General features: G+C 46.2%; 2 protein-coding genes across 3 annotated transcripts in view; both read left to right on the forward strand.

The window, feature by feature from the left end:
- The window catches only part of LOC131258994 (flotillin-2), a 192,981-nt gene that overhangs the window by 7,840 nt on the left and 157,717 nt on the right, over window positions 1-27,424 (forward strand). The window lies entirely within an intron of this gene.
- On the forward strand, window positions 3,868-4,761 carry LOC131258995 (cyclin-dependent kinase 1-like). The gene has a single exon (XM_058260403.1). The coding sequence runs from the start codon at window positions 3,868-3,870 to the stop codon at window positions 4,759-4,761; it is 894 nt and encodes a 297-aa protein (XP_058116386.1).

The following is a 27,424-nucleotide window of genomic DNA, read 5'->3' on the forward strand; positions in this document are numbered from 1 at the left end:
CCCCTCACCCGAGGGACCTGAGTGTGAATATTCATATTTAAAGTATTGCATTCGAAGCGGTTCAGTTTATTCCCGGCCTCGTGGTTTATGCTACCGTCGAGTGTTGGACTGTTTAGCCCCGGCCAAGGGTACCGGGAGAATTTATACGTTTTATCGGAGCCATACAGCAAACCCATTTGGCTCGGAAGTGCTGCACAAATATCGAAACCCACATCCAGCAGGGAGTGAACGGAAAGCGAAAAGAAAGGTTTTCACTGTGTTGAATGAAAGATTTCGTCTGCACGGGGCTCTCGCGTAATGTTGTGCCGAGGGGGAAGCTTTTCTGGTATTTAGAATTAATTTAGGGTCTTGTTAGTGAAGGGTGGTGTTTTTTTTTCTTTCCATTTCGTCGACTAGAAAATATTTGCTCCGGAAAGCCGTCGAAGGGCAGGAATCATTGAACCCCTTTTGTTGCTTTTCGTGAGAGCAGCTCTCAGGCGAATGCAAATGGGATTGAATGTTGCGATCGAACACTGCGTTAGATGCGCTGGTTTACGCGGGATGTTGTCATCGGTGGTTTAAGGGTTGAATTATTGCAACATAAATGCAGTGACAACTGTCCTCCTCCGTAGCTTGTGTCTATTCGGTATTGGAATGAAAGATGCCAACCATTGTTGGCTCCGTTCCTTGTGGATTTTCAATGCAAAAACCGAACAGGAGAAAAAGGAAAAATAGTAGGAGAAAAAGGACATTAAAGGCATTTTACTGTGGCGTATCGAAAGACACGAAGGAACGTGTCCTAAATGATGATGGAAAAAGACCAAATATCCTCAATACGATGGAACGAACGCTTTCCATGGTTTAATGGCACGGAAAATAGCGTACGTGTGCAAGGGTCGATCGAAGAAAACATCCTTACACAGGGCTTCAACCTTTCCTTCCATTCTTTTCATAAACACCTTCCACCCCACCACGCGACGCTCCCTTGCTCCTTCGCTTTATCTCTCTCTGTCTTTCCCTCTCTGTCTTCGTCCTAGCAAGGTTAATTTAATGACCATGGTAACACGGAACCGTGGGCTTTGGAAAGAGGGTGGCCTGCATGGGAGTGGAGAAGGCAGGCGGCAGCGTTCATCATAATCTTTCATCACGGTGATTAGTGTAACGCAAGCCTCGCCTGCAGGACTACGTGGACGATTAGATTGGAAATGGTTCCCTCGCCCGTGCCCGTGCGTTCGTATTTGTGTGTGTTGGTGTGTGTTTGTTCTCCGTTCCCTTCGGGGGCTTTTCTTTCGCGAGTTTCCCGACATCGGTGCCGTCCAACCACACGACACAAAACACGTTGGTTGGTTCGTCCGCGGGAAGGGAAGGGACCGAAACGCAGGAAGAGCGCAGACTTGACTGCCTTCTGGGCACGGCACCATTCTTGTCCACGTCCCGGAAGCGAGCGGTAGCCCTGCGGGGCAGTGAAAAATGAACTAACATACAAAATGAACGCGGTTTGTAGTGTGTGTGTGTGTGTTTGAGGGTGCGTGTGTAGAGGGTTGGCTCCATTTAGCCGCAATCCGGTTGAGCCACGGGAAGATGACTGTCCATGGCGTGGTTGTCGGATGAAAGGGATTCCCGGTTTTCGTTGTATCATCCCGAAACGCGGCCGGCAGGACCGAAGACCAGGATCGGGGAAATTGGATGCATATGCAACGGCGTTGCCAAGAGGCAGTACATCCCTAACCCCTCGGGCTTAGGACCAGGAGAGTAGGGAGCGTCGACTGAAGTGAGTTTTTTTTCCGCCCTTCGCCTCCGGTTGTTGTCATCCTTCTCGTCGTCCTCCTCGCTTTTCTCTAGGTAGGGGAGAAGGCGGCGTTTTACGCCGAGCTTCCCTCATTTTCATCACCCATTTGAAGTCCGGATGAAAAACATCATCCGGAATGAAAACGGCCGGGCGTCTTTTCTGGTACGGAAAAGTGCAAGTGAAGTTCGGTCGCTGAGGAGATACGGCGAAGCTTGAGAGCGTTCTTTTTATGGACCGTATTGTTGGTTTTTTCTACCCTCCAGAGAAAAGCCTACGGATCTCCTGTCTGTTCCGACGAATGGTCCCCGGAGCCCGCTTGCCACGAGGCTAGGGCTTGAGAAGGACGTATACGCGACGTTGAATAATTGACGAATCTTTTACCAGTTTTATATTGTTTTTCATTACAGTGCATCCGCCATCCGTTGGGCTGGAAGACACACAGCGGTGTTTGTGCCTCACTTCGACATAAAGGCCGGCCAAGTTGGCATTCCAAAAGAATGAAGAGAAGCACACATAAAAAAGGGAAGCACATAAAGTGATACACTTGTTATTGTCACTTTGTAACTGACGCTGTTAACATTCCGGGACGTCCTTTACGGCTGGTGCAATTGTATTCCGGCCGGAAGGAAGCAGCGCCTTTGAGAAGCCACATGTGACGATGAAACAATTCGTTTTGAAGTGGTTTGCCAGGTGTGGGATTCTGGTGGCATATTTTTTTTTAATCCTTGTTTTGAAATATTGCCCGTCTCATCTGAGCAGCAACTCTTTTTTGCTTTTGAAGATGTTGAAATTATAAGTTTTTGTTCAATGGTCTTGGTTAAGTAAGTTCAAATGTTCAAATTTAGCTACGTTCTTGCAGCTAAAAAACCCTTCAAATGGGTTGCCTTTTCTCTTCCTTCCCCTTTTTCAATCATTAATTGACTGATTTAATCTAAACTAATTGGTTCAATTGCGACCAACTCAACAATCTCCCTATGTTTTAAGCTGTGTTTGCATTGCCCATGAGGCAGAATATGAGAATGTTGCTTTGTATTGCCAGATAGGTTTATCGATTTATGTTTTACAGTGTTATTTTCCTGGGACTATGCAAGTCTTCTCTAAAACAATGCGAATAGATATGGAGTTTTATGCAGAGTTCCATTGAACTCTACAAATGTCATATTTCAACCAGTCACAAACATTCCAAACATCTTCACGTTTACATGGACATTCATGAATCGCGCATTCAATGGTTCACATTCTTTCATTCAACGCAAAGAGTCATAAAGATTTATGAATCTAAATCTAAATTACTCAGTTCTGATGTATTTACAAAAAAATGGTAGCTTCAGACTATTGGAATTTGTTTAAACTTAGTTGTCTACAATCTAAAACACAAAACAAATCAGAAATACAAGGATAACGCGTATTCCATGCATTTACAGAGTTCATTTGCAATTCATTTAAAGTGCAAATTGAATGGAAACCGTCAGTCTGTATCGGCAAAGGCAGAATGACATACAGCAGGAATCGGCACACGTTTTCCAAAAAGGGCCAGATGATTAAAGAGAAACCGAAGGCACGGGCCGGATACTTTAAATGATGCTTTAATGTTTTCAAAGTAATACCCTTTGTAATGGAGAATGGAACTTTCTAAATAGCAAACTTACATAAAAAGTAGTAGAAGGTAAAGTATTTAAAATGTTATCGATAAACATATAACAGGAACACCTCTTTAAACAATTTTCATCTTCATTTTTGGGAAGAAAACAAACCTGACCTCGTGAACAAATCCGATAAAAAATGGGATGGACGTTTTGCATGAAGCACTTAAATATTCTTACAGGCCAGATAAAATCATTTGGCGGGCCGGATTTGGCCCTCGGCCGCTCTTTGCCGACCCCTGACATACAGCAACGTGTCATAAGTAGGCCGTGGAAAATTTTTCTTAGGGTTCCAAATCGTTTCCTTCCCGGTTAAAATTGGTCGATACAGTTGATATGTTGGTGAATTCTATATTGTCAAGTAGTCATAGCAGGCACTTGTGTTACTTTGAGGTGTGCTATACGTAAAACCTGTGCGGTGGAGTAAAGGAGTGATAATTCAAACCTTTTTGAATCATGGATAACTTTCAAATGATCAAAATGGTCGGTGAAGGCTCCTACGGAATAGTGTACAAGGGACGCAAGAACACCGGTCAGATTGTGGCAATCAAAAAGATCCGAGGTGCGATAGATGGCGAGGGCATACCATCGACCGCCCTTCGAGAGATATCCATCCTGAGGGAGTTGAAGCATCCGAACGTCGTTTCGCTTGAGGACGTGGTGATGGATGAGAGCCGGCTGTTCTTGATCTTCGAATTCCTCTCGATGGACCTGCGGACGTACATCGACAGCCTACCGCTCGGGAAGATGTGTGACCCGGCGCTGGTCAAGAACTACCTGTACCAAATCTCGTCCGCTATCCTATTCTGTCACCAGAGGCGCGTCCTGCATCGGGATCTGAAGCCGCGGAATCTGCTCGTCAACATGGCGGGTGTCATTAAGATAGCCGATTTCGGGCTCGCGCGTACACTCGTCGTTCCGGTGCGCAACTACACGCGCGAAATCGTCACTCTGTGGTACCGAGCGCCGGAAGTGTTGCTGGGTTCATATTTCTACTCATGTGCCGTCGACATCTGGTCGATCGGATGCATCTTCGCCGAGATGGTGACGCGAAATGTGCTGATCAAGGGTGGCTCGGAAATCGATCAGCTGTTCCGCATGTTTCGTGTCCTGGGCACCCCGACCGAGGAGATTTGGCCCGGTGTATCGTCGCTACCGAACTATAGGTCGAGTTTTCCATGCTGGACTAAGTACAATCTCCACATGCATGTGCCGAACCTAGACTCGGTGGGTTATGATCTGCTGCAGAAGTGTCTTGAATTTGATCCCACGCAGCGCATCTCCGCCAAGAAGATTCTCCAGCATGACTACTTCGATGGTTTCCAACATGGTAACCTTACTACCGACTAATGAGGAAATGGCAAGAGCAAAAATACTTTCGAAAAGAACCGCTAGTATACATATCTATTACTTAATTCTTCTGGTTTAACCTTTTTCTTACTTTCGTGAGCTTCTCCAACATACATGCAATATACAATTTAGTGTTATTCCTTTTTTCATGTTCATCGTCTTGTTTTTCCCACACCTTTCTATACAATGGTCCTTGTTGGTTTCTGAGTGTCCCCACTACCCTTAACCGATTGTGGCTCAACAACCAAACCGCTGCAAGAAAATTTAATGTAAGCTTAAGTTAACTTACGATTCCAATAATTTGTTTTGTAAAAGGCGAACTTAATCTTTTTTATAAATATTATATTATATAGAGTATTTTATTATGTGAGCTTATGTGTTTTTGCAAATATAGAGTACTAGCTTTGGGTTTGCGAAAAGAACTATAGTTTGAACTCTTTACTTGAGAGATATGTTTTAATTTAATGGTATTGTGACATATTTAAAAATATTTTATTCGACTTTTCCGTGTTATATAAACCTTGTTGTATAACTTTGGTGGATACACCTTGACACATGTGCACATGTTTGTTTTGTTTCTGTTAATAAAACTAAGTTTCAATTGTAATTTTTGATTATTTTAGCAAAAACTAGTGATCAGACAAATCTTCAACTACATTTGCAGTGCTTAAACTAAATGTGTGCAAAGTTTCAGATTCCACGGTTCAATATTGGTCGCGTTTTTAGTATACACAAAACTCCATACGTAAAAAAAGCTAATATATAAAATAGAGTATTTTATCATATGAGCAAATGTATGTTTGCATCAAGTCAAATAGAAATAGTTTGTTTTGAATTTTTCAGTCGAATCCGTAATGCATTTTAATATCCGAGCTATGCAGATACTATCGTTCTTGTTTCCTATTGCTACTTCCGAGCGGAACAATCCGAATGGATGTAATTCTTCGCGTGAAAACATCACGTGTTACTTTTTCTCCTAAGGGCATAATAAAGACACGATGTGCGTAGTTTATTTTGAATAGACACTTGAATCGATAATTGATGCAGTTGAAGAAGCACTCAGCGAAATTTTTGAATGACACTCACCGTACGCATTCACGCTGTAAAGGGGCGCTGTGGTGTAAATTCGTCTCAAGTACCGCGGTCTTTCTGAAACGTTCGTCTCCTCCTACTGGCAAATGGGAGCTTGTCTTTTTTTCGAGCGCGGTATATAAATGTTCATTTGGAGGACTTACTTGAACCACTTGTGACTCATATGACCCGAGGGGTGAGGTAAATATACTAATAAACATGCAAACATCTGCTTCACCTGAAATCCGATCCGGGAATGGAATTATCCCCTGCCTTTCCCATCGTATACGCGATTGGCTGCGATGAGAAAAAGATGATGCTAACGTATGTGGAAAAGACATCAGCAAAATACACACACACACACACATGGTAAAGTTTGCGAACTGAAAGCAAAGACAGTTTACGGTGCGAAATGGAATATCAACAGGCTATTGGAATGTAAATTTGTCGACAGCGAAATGATCGCATAGCGTTTCACTTTCGTTCGGGGGAAACAGGCTAGTCCGCTGTTAGAGTTGGCAAAGTAAATAAATAGTGGGTTTTATTGAAATAAAAAGGGGCAAAATAAAGTCTAGTGAATCACGGTTGCCGGCGTTGTTGCTCCTGTTGCCACTGGGCTTTGATGATGTCCGCCGCCCGCTCGCCGACCATGTAGTCGATGGCGGCCGACTGCGCGGAGATGGTGGTCGGTACGACGCTCACGTCCGCCACCCGCAGCCCCTGGAGGCCGTGCACGCGCAGGTCCGGGTCGACGACGGCCAGCGGGTCGCCGAGCGGACCCATCCGGCAGCTGCCCATCTGCTGGTAGGCCGTGCTGGAGAGCGTCCGGATCGCACAGCGCCAGTAGTCGTCATCCCGCAGGTCCCACTGCTCGCAGTTCGGCAGCGGAATGCCGAGGACGCGCGCATCGTACCGCCGCATGGCGGGCGACTTGGAGATGCGCACGGCCTCCTTGACGCCGGCGAGCAGCGTCTCGACGTCCCGCTCGTCCGCCAGGTAGCTTGGGTACACCTTGAGCGCACTGTACGGGTTGGCGTTGCGTAGCTTCAGGTGGCCCCGGGAGGCCGGATGCAGCAGGACGATGCTGGCCGTCCACTGGTCGTTCCGGAGGGCTTCCAGCGGCCGGTACACCTTGTTGTAGATGGCCGTCTTGATGCGTTTGCCCTTGCGCAGCCCGAGGCCGCCGTCCGAGACGAGCGAGCCGGTCGAGAAGACGATCGCCACGTCGGGCACGCCCGGTTCTGTGGTGGCGTTCTCGGTGCGCACGAAGCTGATGGCTTCGACGCCGCCCGGCACCGTCAGCGGACCCTCGCCCCGGAAGTAGTCGCCGAGCGAGCGCAGCTGGAACCGGCTGTCCGTCAGCAGCGCCTGGCCCGTCTCGTTCAGCACGAACGTGAGCCCGTTGAAGACGGGACTGTCGACGAAGGACTGGCCAACCGGCAGGTTGCTCACCGTGGGCAGGTGGAAGTTTTGCAGGTGCTCCTGGGGCCCGATGCCGGACAGGAGCAGCAGATGGGCCGTGTTGAGGTTGCCCGCCGTCACGATGACCTCGCGGCGCGCTCGCACCTCGTAGTTGCGGAAGTTCCGGGCGTACGAGACGCCGTACGCCGTCCGCGTGTCCGGATGGATGAGCAGCTTCAGCACCTGGCTGTACGGTTGGACGTGCAGGTTGGGTCGGTCCCTCCGCACCGGCTCCACGAACGCCCGGTACGCCGTCTGGCGCATCCCGTTGCGGCCCGTCGTCTGCACGAACGACACACCCAGCTGCGACTTGCCGTTGTAGTCCAGCTTGCGTTGGCCGGCCTCCCGGGCACCGGCCACGAACGTTCTCGCCAGGTTGGTGCGGAACGGGGGGAACTCGACGTGCAGCTCGCCGGTGGTGCCGTGGTAGGTGGAGTTTTCCAACCCGCGCAGGGCTGCCCGCTCCGAGCGCAGGAAGTACGGGAAGACGTCCGCATGGGCCCAGCCAGGATTGCCCATCTGCGCCCAACGGTCGTAGTCGGCCGGATTGCCCCGTCCGTACAGCATGTAGTCGATCAGCGTCGATCCTCCCAAACCTTTGCCGTGTGGTAGACTGCACCGTTGATCAATCATTCCTGCAAGTGGAGTTGAAGAAATGACGTGTTAAGATTTGTTACAAATGGCGACTCCCCAAGGAAATGCTAAGTAACAATGTACAACTGTTACTACTACTTTTGCTTGTTTGGTGCTCTATTTGCAAACTCAAAATAAAATTTGAAGCACCATATTTTTCGGTGTACAACGACTCCCTAGAAAAATTAGTGAATGTTAATAAAAAAAAGTATTTGTTTTTAATTTTCCAAGTTTTCCTAGGCATTACACCTTGCTTTTTCCAATATCATCTTCGTGCATACCCATGCACCGGACTGTTTCTGTATTTCTATCCAGTTGCACCACGATCAGCTTTTTTCTCTAGAGGTATTGCACGAAGTTTTTTCACTTGTTTCCTTCATTCTATAATCGTAGATCTGCTTGGAGGTGATCCAAAATGCTTATATTCAATTCGTATGCAATCACTTTTAATTTGAAACTGGATTTATACAAAATTTTCTTTGTTTGAGGCATCTTGGTTAAATTGCACGATTTTTGAAGAAGAATACCAGAAATCATTAAAAAATCAATCAGTTGTCAATAAATCTGTCAAACACAATGTTGTGTTGCGCAAACAACTCTCGAAATGTCCAAATATAAACAACCGTTAATCCATTAAGTTAGTATTGAAAAGTTACTATCTCTGTACAACGACCTCTTTAATCAAACTTTGGTCATTTTTTAACTAATAGGGGATTTTCGTTACACTCGGAAAAATATGGTATCGTCTATGGGAAGTCCCGGTATTTCTACCATTTACCACCGATCTATTATATACGGTCTTTCGGTCACAGTAACTCTCTTCGGAGAGAGGCATAGACGAACTGAGGATGTTTTGTCACTAAAAAAATGTTCTTGCATTGGTTGATGGCATTAGAATGATGTTGCGTTAAAAATTTGTTTGTTTTAACCGATCGCTTGTTTTGCCACTCAAAATTCTCTTAATCATATAAATAAGTTGATAAGCTTTCTTTAGGTTAAAACAAACAAAGTCCATATTTTTGTTTGTTTCTGAAAGAAAACAGTTGGTTGTGTTCCGTATTGTTTGCCTGAACTAAGGGCAAAGATTTTTCTCTTATTTTTGTTTTTTTTTCTAGTTTTTTCCTATTTAGTTCACACTTTTTACTTTTCTTAAACGTACACAAAATCAGTTATATTGGAATATTATGTGCACACTTATTCATGTGGAAAATTCAAACAAAATATTAAATCAGGATTTTTTTTGTTTTACTACTTTCAAAAAGCTAGATGTCAGCTGTACCACCAATCGAGATTGACTCGAGTAAACACAATCTTATAAACACTAACTGACTTGGTATGGTATTTATCTTTCAAAGTAGTTTTCCGGAGGATCCCTTTGGAGTAATTGCACATAAATTAACTACCTTTAACACTTACCGTAGCAGGAGGAGTTCTGTGCCTCAGCAATGTCGGCCCAGTTGTACTGCGAGTTCTGCAGGAAGGTAGTCAGGATTGGGATGTTTTGGAGTTCGTTTTCGCCGGGGCCCGCTTCCAGCAGCAGCACCGTCCATTCGGCGTTTTCCGAAAGCCGATTCGCCAGCACACAACCAGCCGCGCCAGCTCCAACGATCACGAAGTCATACTCCTGCACCTGCCTATAGCCATCTGCAGGGAGCGACACAGCGATTGGGGAGGAAAAAGGGGTGAAGCAAAATCTCTCATTAAACCTCTAATACACAGCAGGAGGAGGAGTCCTATTCCACTGCATGGTAAAGAAAAACGGTTGGGAGGAATTTCACTTCTTCGTTTGCATCGGTTTTAGTACACAACTTCCTGTTCGTGGCATTGACGAGTGGCTGATTTTGTTAGTGGAACTAACTCGCCAGACTGCCGCGAAGAGTTTGATTTTCTTTTTCTTTAATCCAACACTAAGCAGGAAGCTATGGGTGACAGAGAGAAAAGCGAAAGCGCACAGCATCACAACAGTTATGCGCTTCAAGTTGCGCGTAGGCGTAAGCTAGTTCCGACCCGCAAATCGGAAGTAGGTCCCACCGCGAGGTGCTCGTACCGTCGTAATGCTCGTTGAGGTAGCGTCCGGCATGGGCAAGGGTTTTGAGCAGCAGAAACAATCCGTTCGTCGTCAGCACACCAAATGTGCCGATGAGGATCGCCGCTATCCAAAAGCGACGCATCGTGCTGTTCCAGAATGTCGATCACAAAATAGCACACACAATAATGTCACTTCCCGGTCCCGAACCGTTTGTTTGAAACACGATTTGCAGTTTAAGGAATACGATTGACAAACGCAAAGTGAAATGTGTGTCCACCTCGGTCCGCGTCCCGAGCGCAACTGAACGCCGGTTGTTGGTCCCAAGCCACCATGAACTTGACTGCCGCTGGAGGCCACTGGACTTTTGAAGAGAGATCGTTCGCGGAGCGAGGAAGACGTCCGGTTTCTTTCCACGGATCCACTCGGTCGATGTGCCCGTGTGGTTGGAGGTGTCGGCGTGCGACGAAGTTGTCATCTTGGACGCTAACGCGTGACGCACAGTCGCGCCGTGTACAATGATCGATCGCTTCTCTTCTTTACGCTGACTCAAGGGTCAATCGCAGAGGTTCGCAAGATGTACTGCAAAACGCAAACTGCGACGTAAGAATTTGGGAAGCCTGTGGGGCTTATCTCGCGCGTTCGAGGCTGGGCTATCAGCACGTTGTTGATATTGAACACATTAATGGGAGGTGTGTCTTTTCGTGTCGCCGTGTTACGGGTGAAGGATGAAAGATTCAAACGGAGCCCAGAGGAAATGGTAAATTATCTCCGACTTGTACCTTCATTAAATAAGAATCGCTTTCGCAATCTTATTATGTTTTCCGATTAATGATCAACCGCTCGAGAAGAAAAATCTGGGCCGTCATCAAGCGTTATTATAGAATGGGTTTCCATTCCCGTTAAATAGTATGTTCTAGCTGACATTCCAACTGTGATTCAAAGGAAACAATTTAGAAAAAGAGCAATGTTAAATTTTCTATGTATTTAGGGGTGTGTCTAGTATTGTGTAACAGATCCAAACTACGATTTCAGGTGTTCTTCGTTTACCGTTAGTTCACGTTAACGAAGGCTGCTCTGTGTTGACCTAGGTCTAGATTAAGGAGAAAACGGAGAGAACTCTTCATTGGAATTGGTTCATGAATCTTTGGAGATACAAATCCGTAGAAGTTCTTGAATCTCCAAACTATTGGTTTTGATAGATCTATTTATGCAATGCACAGAGTTATTCAGATTCATGAATGCAATTCTCTATTAGATCCTAAACTTTACATTAGAGTTTCATGTTTATCTTTACTTGGACTTGTAAATTGTTCTATGAACTGAGGACTCATATTTCGATTTAAAAAAAAAAACGTTTCAGCTAAAATACCAAAAAACCTTGCACCATCCAGAAGTGCTAAAAAGATACAAATTAACGTGGCTAAGAACAATTAGCGCATGCACGAGTGACTCCACTCTGGGTCACGGAAAAACGGGAACGGTCGGAAACTACTGGCGGTGGAGTTTTATTATCTGATTGTGCGAGGCAAATTTGTGTCAAATGGCAACTGACTTTCTCTCCGCGGGTTTAATGTTTTATTTTTATTTTTCAATTTTGGACCAAGAAGTCATTAGAGGCCGCGCTGTTGACAATGGAATGGCAGTCCTGTGCGGCAAAACAAAATGGGCGCATGGAACATACTAAGGCACTAATTAACCTCCATACTCGTCCCTTGGTGGTGTTGTTGGTCGTACCAGGAAGGAAGGACGAGCCGGTTGATGGTTGCCCACCGGGGTCGAATATAAACCAGGCAGACTTCATGTTTATGCTTAGGCTTGTATTTTTACTCACACTGAAAGCTACTTTTTCTCTTCTTTTTTGATTAAATATAAAGTCTTTCGCTCGTATAGGTCGCGAACATTGCTGGCGCCGGCAGTCTTCCGTCGGCTTCGCATTAATCTCGCGCCCAGATGCGACATTCGCCGCTGCACTTTCTCTTCGCCTTCGCCGTTCCTAGTCCGTGTTGTTGTTTGCTCGTAAGGAAAAAAGGTTCGCTTGTCGCTTGTCTTGGCTCTTTCTTTTGCTGACTTTTTCTTCCTTCCAGCGAAGAAGTGGGCTTTGTCCTTGCAGGTTGTTCGAGGGTGGATTGAGGCCGGTCCGAGGTGGTACTCAGAATGCATTCTACAGGTTGGTTGGCGATTCGTTGGCCAATGACCACACCCCGGCACGTAGCACACTTGTACCGATGGGTTCGATGGCCAGCGGGGTATTCTTTCTCCTTGCGTGTACCGAGCCGGACGGTAAAGACAAAGAATGTAAGAGACCAGCAGCGAAAGAAAGCGAGAGAGTGATTGCAATTACATAATTTATCGCACGTCTTTAGCTGCATTCCCCCCCCTCGGCACGGCTAGAAAAGCCAATGGCCCTACGATGGGGTAGTTCAACTGCCACCAGCTGCACCGGAGCGGGGAGCAGCAGGGGAACACGGAAACCGGTTCGATAAGCGTTGGTTCGTGTGACGGAACCACGGCACGCCACACTTCGAATTATGATGTCTCTGGCCGGGTGGTTGGAAGATTTGTGATAGAGTGGTAGTAACCTAAGGGAAAAGAAAAGAACTCGAGAAGAGCCGCCAGAGGTCGATGGTGTTTTGTCTTTTCGGTGCGAGTCAAAAGTCTTCGAATGGTTAGTCATATTTTCCGCTACATCAAGCGCGGACCATCGTCTGGTATGGAATCTTCCATCCGTCCCGGTTTGTTGACAAGCGTCCGGAGTCGACGTTCCACACGGAAGTGTGTGACCTCATGCGGGGGTCGGGGGGAAGCGTTTTGAGAGAGTTCTCTTGTTAGACCATTTTGGCACAACCCGTTAGCAAACATACTTTTTCGATTGCCATTGCGAGCAGCATAGCTGGACGGGTGTTTTAGACTCGCCTGGAACTGTAGCGTAGTTTGTTTGTAGAGCACACATGGTTTAATTGGGTGGTACATGCTGGCGCTCGGTATAGTGGTGTGTAGACCGCTAGATTCTACAGCCCATTGCCCGAGGAGGGAAAAAGGTTAGAAACTCATGACACCAATCGTTATCAGTTTCAAGTTGCCATTGGTGGAATTAAATTTTGCAATATATAATATTGCAAAGAAGAATATAATTTCCCATTCGCAGTGTGTGTTTGTGTGTGTTCGGGTAATGCCGTGTACTTCTTTGTACGGGCGGCATACTTGAAAAGTATCGGTAAAGCATGACAAACGTCCTAACATATGCAAATGGGGGCCGTTCGTGCGTTCAGAATCATGTCGCCGAATACGCTGCGTCGTAAATAGTCCAGCCAGACGCTCTTTGAAATTCTGTACCCAGCATCTCCGTCCACTTCCTCGGCTGATGGGTGGGTACAGGCGCTCGACCTTGAGCCGGCGGCCACCAGAGATTGGCAGATGGGCCAACGGATGCCCCCTTTGGTCGTAAAACATGTGTATCCACCGTTTTTCACATTGGCAAGTACTGGCGATGGCGGGCAAGTGACGTCCAACCTTTTTTCCATTAATTTGGATACTTTTATGTAAGTTTGGATCGGTTCGTTTTGACAATGAGGAAATCTTAATCGAGTCGCAGGCTTCCGTTTAAGTACCACTCGTAAAAATAACGCTCCCGGATGTGCGTTGTTATTTTTTTCTTTAATGGTATGAGTGGTTGGAGTTTTCTTTCCATAGATTTTTGAGAAAAGCAACGTATATAGGAATGGTTAGAATAAATATTTTGAAGCTATTACCAGAAGGTCAAAGTGTTAACCCAATTTTTTTTTGTCTTTTACAGGTATGATTTCAAACTGCTGGAGTAAAAACAATTCAACAAAACTAACAATCAACACAACATATCCATGCTAAACATTTTTATAATATTTACGACTGCTATACCGAGTAAGTACGACTTTGTTTGCTGTATTAACCTAAGCTGATTCAAAGCTAACCGAGTTAGCGGTAGCCCAAGTGATTTAGAACTATTTATGTGTGATGAAGATCATGTGATGGAGTTGGTTGTCTGGGTTAGGAGACATTATGTTAATGAACAAAATATGTTTTAATCTTTTGTTTCCACCTAAACGGAAACTTCACATTGGCTCATGTTTTAAACAAATTGTTATACCACATTTAGTGCACTCGGTTGGCAATAAAACGACCATCACAAAATCCGCTACTGAGTTTGTACTGGTGCCTACATTTAGGGGCTCGGCACATCATTTGAAGACATCATTTTTGAATTTATTCACCGTTGTTTTGTTACAAAAACAGCTCCTTCTTCAGTGTGGGACGTTTAGTATGACGAATAACATTAACATGTTGATGGAGTAATACTAACCGTATGATCAATATTGCTTTTGGACAATGGGACATTTAATTGTCTTGCGAAATGTCGACAAACGAACCATCGCTAGCCGCACTTTTGATATACATCGGTTTATGTTTTGTTTATATCGGGTGGGAAATGAACAAACTCGAATTCTCAGTGGTACTAAACCTTTCAGAATAAATGATTTATTTATTTGCTGACAAAAAGTCTCCTATTGGTGACAGTATGCGATCACGTTCTTTATGCTAACTATATTTTAAGTTTTTATCTAAATTGATGAATTTAGTCCGAGTACATAGGGCAGTTCGCGTGCATAAATTTATGTGAATTACAAACGATTCTTATTATTAAATTAGGAAGGTCTGATTAGAGATCCTGATGAGTAGAGGGTTGAGAGAACAGCATAAATTGATGGAATAATATGGAAATAGACAAAATCAGTTCAAGACAAAGACAGCCTCTTCGATGAATAAAATCGCAATTATAATCTGTCGACGCCGGCCAGTAACAGACATCGACATCACGCGCGTAAGCTGCGCTGTGTGGATATAAACGTTGAATTTTTCCGTCGAGGACTACGTCGCGGGGCAATTTATCGCCGCCTCTCTATCTCGTTGCCCCAGTCCCAATAGCTTTTGATCATATCGGAAGCCTTTTCCGCTACCATGTAGACCGTCGCCTGCGTGTGGCCGGTGGCCACTGGCAGCAGCACGCTTGCGTCGACGATGCGCAGGTTTTCGACGCCATGAACCTTCAACTCGTCCGACACCACCGCCTTGGCGTCCTCCCTCCTCCCCACCGGGCAGGTTCCGAACGGTTGGCCGGCGACGCGCATTTCATAGCGCACCACGCAGCGCCAATAATTATCCGTAGCGTAGCGGAGCTGTCGGCAGGGATCAACATTTAGCTTCCTCACCGTCAGTCCGAGCTGTTCGAATTCGACACTTTGTACAATCTGAAGGCAAGCTTTGATGCCCCGCAGAATCGCTTCCATATCGTTGGGATGGTGGAAGAGGTTGGCGTAGATCAGAGGGTTACCCGTAGGGTTGGCTGGATTTAGACCCACGGAACCCCTCGACGAGGGTCGCAGATGGATGAGCCCGATGGAGAAAGCCTCTGCCGTTCCCCGCGGTTCGTACTGGAACAGTATCTCATGGGAGGAACCAATGTTTTCGTCTGCTGCGGACGCAATTCTTGTGAACGCGAGTGCTTCCAGCTTAGTACGTGCTCGGTACGGCACCGTTGTGTTCGTCGCGAAATGCAACGGAAACGACACGGTACGCAGGTTCATCGTGACACCCACCGGAAGTTCTTGCACGATCGGAATGTTCAGAGCATCCAGCTGGTTCCGCGGCCCAACTCCGGATAGCAGTAGGAGGTGCGGTGTGAAAATGGGACCCGCCGCCAGTATCACCTCCTTCGTGGCTCGGATCTCCCGTCGGATGCCCTGATGCATCACTACGATGCCGGTTGTCTGTTTCGTGTGTGAATCGATCAACAGCTGCGTCACCTTCGCGTCGGTCATGATGTGTAGGTTCGTGAAGAAGGTGCGTACCGGTCGAAGGTATGCGTCGGCTGACGTTACCCTCCTTCCGCGACGCCGAGTGAGCTGCACGTAGCCGACCGTTTCCGTCGCTTCACTGTTGTAGTCTGCGGTACGTAAACCGTGCCGGTTGCAGGCGGCAAGAAACGCTTCAACCGGGGGCGATTTGGTGCGCAGACCGGTTATCGGAAGTGGACCACCCTTGCCACGGTCCTCGCGCATGGACGATGCGTTGGTGCGAGTGTTTTCCAGCTTCAGGAAGTACGGCAGCAGGTTCCGGTGGGACCAATCTCTGTTGCCGAACTCCGTTGCCCACGCATCGTAGTCCGCCGGATCACCCCGGACGTACAGCATGCTGTTGGTGAGGGTGCTACCGCCCAGCCCCTTTCCTTGCGGAATATCGCATCGTGCGTCCGGCATACCTGGAAGGAAGAACACAATTGCTCCGGATCACTGTTTTAAAGACCTCACCTCGAGTCTCGATTCCTTACCGAAACAAACATTCGGCTGCGGCTCTGCTTTGAGGTTCCAACTGTCATCATTGACGTTCGGGCGCTCGCTGCCAGCTTCGACGAGCAGTATTTGCCACTGACGCAGCTCGGCTAGTCGACTCGCCACCACCGATCCGGCCGTTCCGCCACCAACGATTACGAAGTCGTACTCGCCTCTACGGTTCCCCGTTGCTATTGGAGGCGCTAGAGGAGTTTAAAAATTGCTTACTTTTCACACAACACACCGAGGTCAAACATTAATTTCCTTACCCGTTTGGTGGGCAACCTGACTATTGAGTAACAACTGTTTTCGGTACAGAGGTAACCAAATAAAGCCATCCGCGATATGAGGCAAGGAAACACCGACTACTGTGATGAACCATAGGGTCCAAAGCATTCTGCGAACGGATGTAAGCGCACGAAAGAGCTGACCAAGAATGTTAAATAAAACATGCGAATCGCAAGAATGTCCACTTCAAACTGCGGACCGGTTTCTGCGATTCTGCGGGGAGTTCTCGTTAAGAACGCAATCCGATTAAATTCTTGGTGTGGGTAAGTTGTACAGTCTTTTTTCAAGAAGATAAAATTACATTGTTTGCATGTCTTACGAGGCCGGAAGAAATTGATTTTATATACTAAATCAGTGAGATAATGATTTTTTTCCGACCCATTGTACCTTATCAGCCCTTTAGTGAATGAATTAATGAATGATGCTATCACGTTTATTGAACGGACCATGATTCTAGTACTTTTTCTTGCGGAGAGCAGTAAGAAAGGTAAATGAGAAACCATGTGATAAAAGCATCGCGAGCAGTAACTGTCGAAAACGAGTTTTTGTCTTCCGCACACCAGCACACATGACCATAAACTGCTAATTAAATGAAGAGGGCACTGCGGAACGTTTGAGCGACAGTGTAGTGCTGGGGTTGGCAATTTTTTCTTAGTTTGGAAGAAAATTTGCCCGGGTCAAAGATCGGGATTTTTTTTCTGAAAAGGCTAAATTGCCGAGAAGTTGTTTTTGTTGTGTGCGAATATCTTATCATATTTTTTTATAAAATTAGCACTGGTATGGTATAATATAAGCCGCTAATTGATAAGTGATGATTTTCTAAAAATAATGACAAATTAATTGTCAATAATGTTTTAAACCTTATTCTACTGCTGCGGAAGGTTCATTTCCTTGTGAGTTTCTAAGTAACTTATTGAAGTCCGCAGTAGGCACAAGAATGTTGTAAATTCAGTTTTGCGAAAAGCAAAACGCCGAATTCAAAGGTTGGCAGGAAGCGGTTTGCCGAACCCCGAGTGTAAGATGAATGGTTCTTTAATGGAAATCTTTCCTTCTGCAATAATTCGGCCGACAGTGAGTGATGCTCGTGTAAACTTTACGTTTCCTGTATCGTTTATTCTCTACGCTTTATTTATGTCTTTTTCCAAGTGTATGTATATTACTTGAGATCTACTCTGCAGCGAATCGGAACATATGTGCGATGTGTACGTGAATAAAACATCATATGTTTGTCTTCAAGACCGAATACCGGAATCTGGCAAAAATATCTTCAAATGTCAAAGGGGACCACTGGTATTCCAGTAATGTTTGAACTGGGCGCAAATCAAATCTGAAAAAATGTACGAAAAAAACCCGGGTTGAATGCGGTCATAGGTTAGGTTACGGATCTACGCACCAGGTGTATTCTTCTTGGTTGGTTGGTAATTGGTTTTATTATTTTGGCAATGGCGTGCATGGATCGGTGCTTGGTCATCGCCACGGTAAGATCAATCGATGGTTTGTTCGTTTCAAGGAGCATTTTTTCCCCCATTTTCTCACTTTTACGAGAGGTACCAACGGAGAAGATTTGTGCTAACGCTCACTTTTACGTTTACTAGCCGAACGTTAAACCCATTTAGCTTTCTCTTCAACTTCTGCATTCCCGTCTGACAGTGCCGTTTCATAGGTTTACATAAATTTTAAACATGTTTTTTAAATAATGGGCCACTACTGTTGTTAGATAAGTGCTTAGTGATTTTAGCAATTCGTTAATATAGATTAAGGATCCGCTGTCGGAGCTGCAGGAATTACTGAAAAAGTTTCCCGTTCAGCTTTTCAACGTATACGGTGTATTACATTTTTTTTGATAAAGTTTATAGTTCGTAAAAGAAAGCAAATCAGTAATTATGTAAGAATAATTGAAAACGCGAGGTTCCAACGTACATGACAGGTGAAAATCATCGTCGCTATGATGTATAAAATGGCTTTAGATGCATAAAACGACCAAAGGAGCCGCCTTCGGATCCTTTCTACTATTCGAAAGTAGAAAATAAAGCTCCAGAGTAACGTTTCAGCGTTCTAACCATGATGCAAATACGTTTCTAGAAGGTTCTATAGTACGGACTATAATATAAGAGTAAATGCCCACCAAACAGGCTAAAGACGCCAAATTTTCACTCAATGGTGAAAAGAGCAAAGTTAGAGGAAATCTGTCTGTACCATTCTAGAAAACCACGTCTATCATTTAAAAAAACAAAAAAATAACATAAAATAAGCATGGACACAAATTTTCGGGAGTTTCTTGCTAAGTCGAAATAAAATTATCCACATTTTCATTAAGCGATATGACCGTCGAAACATCGTCGGACGAGCGTTGAGATGAGCCTAATGGCTCGTATGCAGGAGAAAAAAAAAGGAACATCGCATTGGAATGTGCTCGACCTCAAAATAACCGGCGCGAGATAAGCGGACGTCGAAAGTAGCATGGCGCAGGATTACTTTAACATAACCGATATGTTCTATGCAGCGCAGGATTGTCACAGCGCGGTCCGATTGAATAACGCAAACGTGTTCGATGGGAGCTCGGAAATCCCATTCACCCGGCTCGATTATCAATGGATGTGCGAACAGGAGCATCACAAATGGTTTCGGACCATGGCAAAGGCACTCGGGAAAGGAGAAGTGACACAGGGCACCGGTTCGGCGAAAGGTCATCAGCCGTGGGTGTTCAGCTACGCGAGGACGGCGTGGGAATTGGTGCAGAAAAGGAGCACCACACGAGGTCAATCACTGCACTTCTTCGCTACACCATCTTACGCCACCAAAGCAAATGCAAACGTTGTCTTCTTGTTCCGATTAAGATTCATGAAGCTGAATGACTCTTTGTTTTGATTCTAAGATTCTTTGATCTTTTTGTATATGTTCATGTTTATTAACATAAACAAAATTTAAGTTAAGCCCAAGAAGCAAAAAAAAAGGACATTAGAAAAGACTCTCACTTTATTGAGGCCGCTTGATCCACGTCAATCAAAGAATCATGAAGATTCTTGGGAGCTTCGTGAAAGATTAATTGATGCTTCGAAAGTGTCATCAATGTTTCGAGCTTCGAATCGCAAAAGATTCATGAATAAATCTGAATGAATCTTAGGTGAATGCTTCATATGAATGAATCCCGCCTAAAGATTCATAAAGCACAACACGCGAAACTGGCAAAAATCAACCGACTTTTTATTCGTCGGCAAAAAAAGGTAAAGTTTGTAGCAATCTTTCCCTAATAAATATGCTATAAACTTACATTTCCATGTGTTTTGATGACAGGATCATCTAACCAAATAGCTATAAAAGCGCAGAAATATCTTTCTGGATGATTAAATGAAGATACGAATTTGGTGAGTGGCAGGACATTTTAAGAGCCTGTCAATTCGCCATGTTTGCCTGGCATTAGCGACCCGAGCGCGCCATTTGCTGTCGAGCGTTTGTTTGTTCAGCGCCGATAAGCCATATCGTTTGTAGCCATCTCAATGCTACCGAATGCTCCGATTGATTGATTTCATCCTTCGGCAGCTGAAAGCTAGGAGAAGGTAGTTTTGATTATTTTTTATTCCGTGTGCTGCGCTACTGATCCGTAAATTGACGTTGACCCACAAAACAATGTGGAGCGGTTAAGGTGGGAGCTATTAAATCCTGAGCTCCCATATCGCCGACCTCGTTCGTGGACTTGTAAAATGGACAGTTAGCGAGAGTGACAACACGAGGACCGGCTAAAAACGCTGCCTGGTCGGTCCATCGGCTCTGTGGATGTGTGTGTTTTTTTATTAAATCAATTTGAGCTATGTCAAGGTCCTAAATTTGACGCTTACTCTCACACACGCACGCATCAGCTTTGGCTGGCTGTAAATGGTTATCGATAGCAGTTGCACTCCGATTCACCGTTGGTTGGTGGTGGTCCGGAAGATGCAAGTTTCCTGCGGAACCGTTTAGGATATTAGTAGGAATCGATGAACTGTGGGTCGCATCGTCACATTTGTGGCGGAAGGTTCGCTCTATCCGGTTTTCGGTGGCTAATAAAAATAGAAAACCATATCGGCTAGGGGTGGGAGTTTTACATTCGTTTAGCATAATTTACAATTATGAATAGTTCCTTCTTGGGCGGGTGTCACGGAAAACGACCGCTCGCATAAAATGTTAATTTTGGGTGTTTTTTCTTGCTGCTATGGCGTCTTCATTCATATACCTGCCCCATAAAAGATTACCAAGCTTTAACATACGTGCAGGAATGTTTTGGTTGAGATTTGAAGCCAGCTTAGGAGTGTTCTTATTGGCTTCTGGCTGTTTTATCGTCTAAGGAGGTATTCGCTTGTTGCACAAAACCAATTATCATCTTGTATTTGCTTGGTTTGTAGAATGGGGGACCATTTTGTTAAAGTTCATTAATGTCATGTTACGACTAATATCAATGGCACATGATTGGCCATTTTATTTCCACCATAATACGCTAAATACTTGCGTGGTGTGGTGCGTATTCTATTTTGCTAGCTCGGCGTGTCGTGTAGACTTGCGCCACCTCTTATCGACCCTGCAGCCATCGGCCAGTTTGGAACCTGTCGCATGGGAAATGCCCAGAAACCAAATATAATAATAAACCGAAACACCACCAAAAAAAGGTGGTCGGAACACTTTTACGGTTCTCGAACTCGCTGTATGCTTTTATTTTTATCCGGTTTTTTTATCATCATCTCTAACGGAAAGGAAAGTGGTGCGGAATAGTTTCGGAAGGCTAGGTTCCTCCTTCTCCGTGCCGAAAGGTCGCCAAACCACCAATACGTGCGTGCGTGCTGCTGGTCGGAATAGTTGAACGATCGCTCGCGCTAGTCGGCGCGCGCGCCAGTGTGTGTGTGTGTGTGTTTGGGGGCATTTTGGGACGGGGGTGTGGTGTGATGGGAAGCTAGATGCAGCGGTGACATAAGGATTGGTGATTAGCGACCGATTAGTCTTAGATCGTGCACCGAACGGAACGGTTCAGTTTTTCGGACCAGCTTCGGAGCAGAGAATTGGATCGCGGTGGTGCTATGGCGAGAACGCGAGACGTGTTGGTGGTGGTGTGTGTGGTTTTGGCATCAGTGCGCGGCCAGTGTCCGGATGCGTCAGGTCCTGGCGACGATGGGCAGGCGACGAACCCGCAAGCAAACGTGCGGTTGTTGCGCGAAAGCAGCACCAAGCGGGCGTCGGTGTTGAAGAAGTACGACTTCGTCATAGTCGGTGCGAGCCCGTCCGGGTGTGTGCTGGCTAATCGGCTCAGTGAGGTGCCGGAGTGGAACGTGCTGCTGATCGAGGCGGGCGAGCAGGAGAACATCTTCGTGCAGGTGCCCATCTTCTCCGCGTACCTGCAGTCGACGAGCTACAACTGGGGATATCTTGCCGAGCCGCAGATTTACTCGTGCTGGGGTAAGCGGGTGCGGTGTGGTGGTGGTGGTGGTGCTTCCGATCTAATTTTCCTCCCTTTTTTCGCGCCCCTCGTGGGCTCGCAGGGATGAAGGATCAACGGTGCAGCTACCCGAGGGGAAAGGGTCTCGGGGGGTCCACACTGATCAACTATATGATGTACGTGCGGGGCAACAAGTACGACTACGACCAGTGGGCGGCGGCAGGTAACGATGGCTGGTCGTACGACGAGATCCTGCCGTACTTCATTCGATCCGAAAAATCATACCTCGGGAACGCGTCCAGCCAGTACCATGGTGCGGATGGGAATCTGGACGTGCGACACCTGCCCTATCGGACCCGTTTGGCGCAACTGTTCGTCGACAGCTGGCGGGAGCTCGGCGTGGACGAGGTCGACTACAATGGCGAGTCACAGCTTGGCGTGTCGTACATTCAGTCGAACGTGCGCACCGGTCGACGGCTGACGGCGTATACCGCCTTCCTGGAGCCGATCCTCAACCGGCCGAACCTGCACATCCTCACGAGTTCACGCGCGACCAGGGTGCTGATCGATCCGGCGAGTCGACGCGCGTACGCGGTGGAGTTTGTGCGCGACCGGACGCGCTACACGGTGTACGCGGACAAGGAGGTTCTGCTGACGGCCGGCGCCCTGCAGACGCCTCAACTTCTGATGCTCTCCGGAGTTGGACCGCGTCAGCACCTCAACGAGATCGGCGTGCCCGTGCTGCAAAATCTCCCGGTGGGTCAAACGCTGTACGATCACACCTACTTCACCGGGCTTGCGTTCGTGACCAACACGACGCAGCTGTCACTGCACGGCGATAACGTACTGACGATCGAGAACTTCCTGGCGTTCCTGCAAGGCCAGGGGCCGATGACGGTGACGGGTGGCGTCGAGGCGGTCGCCTTCATTCGCAACCTCTCGACGTCCGAGGCTCCGACCCCAGAGTCGCTGCCAAACATCGAGTACATCTTCAGCGGCGGCTCGCAGGCGGCCGACAGTGGCAGCGGCATCCGGCGAGGCTTCCGGCTGACGGACCACATCTACAGCATCTACAAGCCGCTGGAGGCGAACGAGCGGGACGTGATGACGGTCAACATCGTGCTGCTGCATCCCAAGTCCAAGGGCTACATGCGGCTGAAGAGCTGCAACCCGCTGCACTGGCCGCGCTACTACTCGAACAGCCTGAAGGATCCGGCCGACGTCGAGACGATCCTGCGCGGCATCCGGTCGGCGATGCCGCTGCTGAACACGCGCGCCGCCCGCAGCTTCGGCACGAAGCTGTACGACGTGCCGTTGCCGAACTGTGCCCAGCACCGGTTCGACACCGACGACTACTGGCGCTGCGCGATCCGCACGCAGACGACCTCGATCCACCACCAGATGACGACGTGCAAGATGGGACCGGCCAGCGATCCGGAAGCGGTCGTATCCCCCACGCTGAAGGTGTACGGCATCGAACGGCTGCGGGTGGCCGATGTCGGCATCATACCCTATCCGACGAGCGGACATCCGACCGCCACCGCATACATGATCGGTGAGAAGCTGGCCGACCTGATCCGCCAGGAGTGGCTCGGCCGTGCCGCGGGCGTCTCCACGCGAGTCAACTAGCACTAGTGTAGCCCGTTCCGCACGGTGGTTTTCTAGTTTTTAATCATTTACAATAACTAGTGTGTGTGTCTGTGCGCGTATGTGTCTGTGCCAGTGTGTCACTCCCCGAGGGCGGTTCCGTCGAAGGCGATGGCAGCCGATTGGACTACTTCCGATGAGCCGGGCTTGGCCTCGCGTGATATAACTGTCGTTCGTTATGCCATGGTCAAGGGCACCGATGCGATGGAGTTGGAGGGACGAATAGATTTGAAATTCAATTTTATCCCATCGCCTACACCACGAGGACCTTCTTCTGTTTCGTCTTCATTTTACCTTTCGATGCTTCTTCCGCTCGTATGCGCTCGGTTTGGGGGTAATCGTTTACAACGACGCTACCGATCCACTTTACCGCTAGCCCAGCCCACCGACGCATCATCTGACGGTCAATGCCATAAAGTTGTATCGCTTTAGCGGATAGGGGAAATAGCTATTGGTGGATATTGTTTATTGATGTTCAGCCGCTCGATGCGACTAGGAGAATAGTATTTTGTTAAGACACTTGTACCTCTAACATCAATCGTTCGTATTGTAACTTTAGTCATAAAGAAGAAAATAAAATCCTTCCTACCCTCGGCCGGTGGCTATATTTTACAAGGTTCAATGTTTAACCTCTGTTGTTACACAAGTACCAAAGGTACGTTGTTGTAAAATGTGAAAGAAGGCGGAGTGTAAGTCTGAAATGTTTTCGTTTCTCATATGGTTTGCTATCCAATACCTACATTTAGTAAGTGCACGAATGCATTGCAGCATGTATGTCGAGTTTTCTTCCTTTGATTGCGTGATTTCTTCGCTATGTTGCTTTACACAAAGTGTAGAAAACAGTATTGTGATGATCTGAGCTCATGGGTTTGAGAAAGAGAGGTTACTATTTTCTATCTGGGCAAAGTGCTCTATTGCAGGGCCTTTTCTATTTCCACTGACACTACTCTAAATAATAAACCAAACTTGAAACCTCTCTACGATAGCCGCGCAGTGCTCTAACTTGACCGTAGTCTGCGCCTAAAGGTATGCAATACAAAAGCGTTGTTGCTATTCCAGCATTGAGGTCTTTTGATTTGAAGCACCGTCAAAAATCAAGTACAATTTAAAATTGACGCATGTTCAGTTTTTTTTCCAACATAACAGATTCTGTATGGGTTTTCCATCAGGTACAGTTGCAGACAAAAATTATGCAATGCGTGTTTTCCGCTTATTTGTTGGACCGGCCTACATCATGACCCGGATATAGCCTAAGAACATGTCGTACTGTATCGGCACTGTTCTGTTGGGCAGAACAAACCTTGGGTTATATCACTGATTCTTGGGGCCGTCTTACAAGGGTCATACCATGAAGGGTCAGCTCCAGTCTTGGAGGTTCAGTTCCAGTCATGAAGGTTCAGCTTGATTTCATCGCTGAACTTAACATTCTGCGACATGTCTATTTCACAGTGATGGTATCGTATATCAAATTCAACCCAAGTCTGCCGATGTTGCGGGCTGAGCTTCGACTTCTTGTACTTAATCCGGAATCGGCAAGCCACTGCAGTTCCGTCCACACTCGAAGCAAATGGTACCGAGGTATCATCAGTGCATTCTTCTGAATATTATTAGCCAGTTAAAGTTTTAATTTTTTTTATTAGAGTTATGAAATTCGCTTCAAAACACTCTCCAGCTTTACGTAGGGCTTCAAGAAATGCAAATTAAATGTCTTGCAGAACTTTGGCTCATTTAATCTCGTTAAAGGAGGAGCTGAATCTCGTTAAAGGAGGAGTATGAGGACAATCGATGTATTATATTGCTAAACGTAACGGTTTATTAGAACTAAACGTAATTGATACCACGAAGAAAGAAAACACATCGAATTTCGTAAGCAGCCTGTTCGAAAGTTATTGATGATCTCGGACAAAAAAAAAGATGATTTCGAACATCAACTAATGGCTACTTGAGCCCCTTAGAACCCTTAATCCGCCTCGGACTAGTAATTTATAGTGCGCGTCGCCGGCGTTGACATTTCGTTGTGTTCGTGCAAACTGGACAAACAAAAAGAACCGACATTAAATGAATATGTTCGCTTACTAGTGGTTGCATCGAATTGAAATTCTGAACACCGATGTGGGAAGTTTACCAGCTATCCCCACACGGTAGTTCCCGGTCGGTAGTTGCCGTACGTCAGAGCGACGGAAAAGGATAAGCCAATTACACACAATCGCGTTGAATAAAGTGGTAATTTTCCTTTAAACAATTCAATGAGGGCTAAGAATTTTAAAAATGACTTCTGGTGAAGAAGGGTTTAAAATAGTTTTTTTTTTAAATTATGTTAATTAACACAAATTTTAAAGATCTTTGTTTGAATCTGGATCAAAATCGGTGGATCAAAATATTGGAGCGCGTCTTGCCACAAATTAAGGCATTATAATTTGAGCTAGGACACCTGCTTGACAACCGTTATGTATAGTTTTTTACAAATTGTGTTGTCAATTCAGAAGCAATTCGAGTATGATCTCAACTTTCAAACTACTCCTACGCTTCTGTTGTTCATTATTGACCGGGTAGTATTGACCTTCATTATCTGAAAAGTGCCCGAGACAAAAACTTACTGATGAAGCTACTAGATACGAAAAACAAAAACTCTTCCTGTAACAAAACGAACAAACCGTACATATTTTTACCTCAATTCGTTTCAACTAGTTCTCCTTGATAAAGGGTTTTAACATTTGTTGTCGGTTTTGGCGGTGGTCTGTCAGAGCAACAACCTCGCAATGCAGCGTTGTCTGTACTCTGATACATAAGTGTGTGTCCTTGGCCATGAGATCTTTCCCTTGTCTTCCACCGCTTGTCCTGCCGATAGTTGGAAAACGGTTTGTGAAAGGAATATCGGTGCATTGTGCCTGTTTTGATGCATTTTCGGAGTAAACGGGTGCATTTGGCGATTGTCGCAGAAGGGCAACCGTTCGTGGTTAGTTTTTTCTTCCACCTCATTCATTTCATTGTAATACAGTTCAGTTTGCTCGATGGCTTACGGCAACGTGTGTAATCGGTGTAATCTAGTCGAATGGAACCGGTATCGTTTATCTCGCATGCCGGGTCTTGGGTTCGCGGCTAATCGCGCTGGAAGTCGTATATTTAATTTACGCTTTGACGGCACTCGATAGACGGAAACGCATCGCTATTGGTGAGTTTGCCACGTGCTAGACTGTAATTTTTCCTCGACTCATTCTTGCGATCCGTGACGCGATGGATTCTAGCATTGTGTTGCGTATCAGCGCCATGGGAACATCGTTCATCCATTTTCCGACACTCGCAACTGTACGTCCGTGATGGTTGACGGATGCACTTGGCGGATGCACTGGGCAAGGCCTTCGGTGCTCGCGCAATGTTGTGCAACGCGCGTTGATTCAATTTTGTAGCCGTTGGTCTTTGGTTCAATCGTTTAATTGATCTGTTTGTTACTTTTCTGTTTAATTGATCTGCTTGAGCTTGATTACTGTTAATCTGTCATTCGCTCATTACTAGACTTCGAGAATTCTTACATGATCAATCAGATCCTGGATTTTATTGCACATCAATTGGTTAACCCTTTCACGACCGTAAGCTATTCAGGCCTAAAATTGGCAATACAACACAATATTTTGGCTATTTGGGGTGTAAAATAAGAGAATATCACCAGAAAACCCTAGCAGTATGTGTAGGTTTTTTTTATAATTTCATGGGAAATATTTTACCCTATAAACCATAAAAGTAAATAAATGACCAGTATAGTTATGATATCGG

Source organism: Anopheles coustani, chromosome 3, assembly GCF_943734705.1.
Source record: "Anopheles coustani chromosome 3, idAnoCousDA_361_x.2, whole genome shotgun sequence".
In the NCBI taxonomy this organism is placed as follows: Eukaryota; Metazoa; Arthropoda; class Insecta; order Diptera; family Culicidae; genus Anopheles; species Anopheles coustani.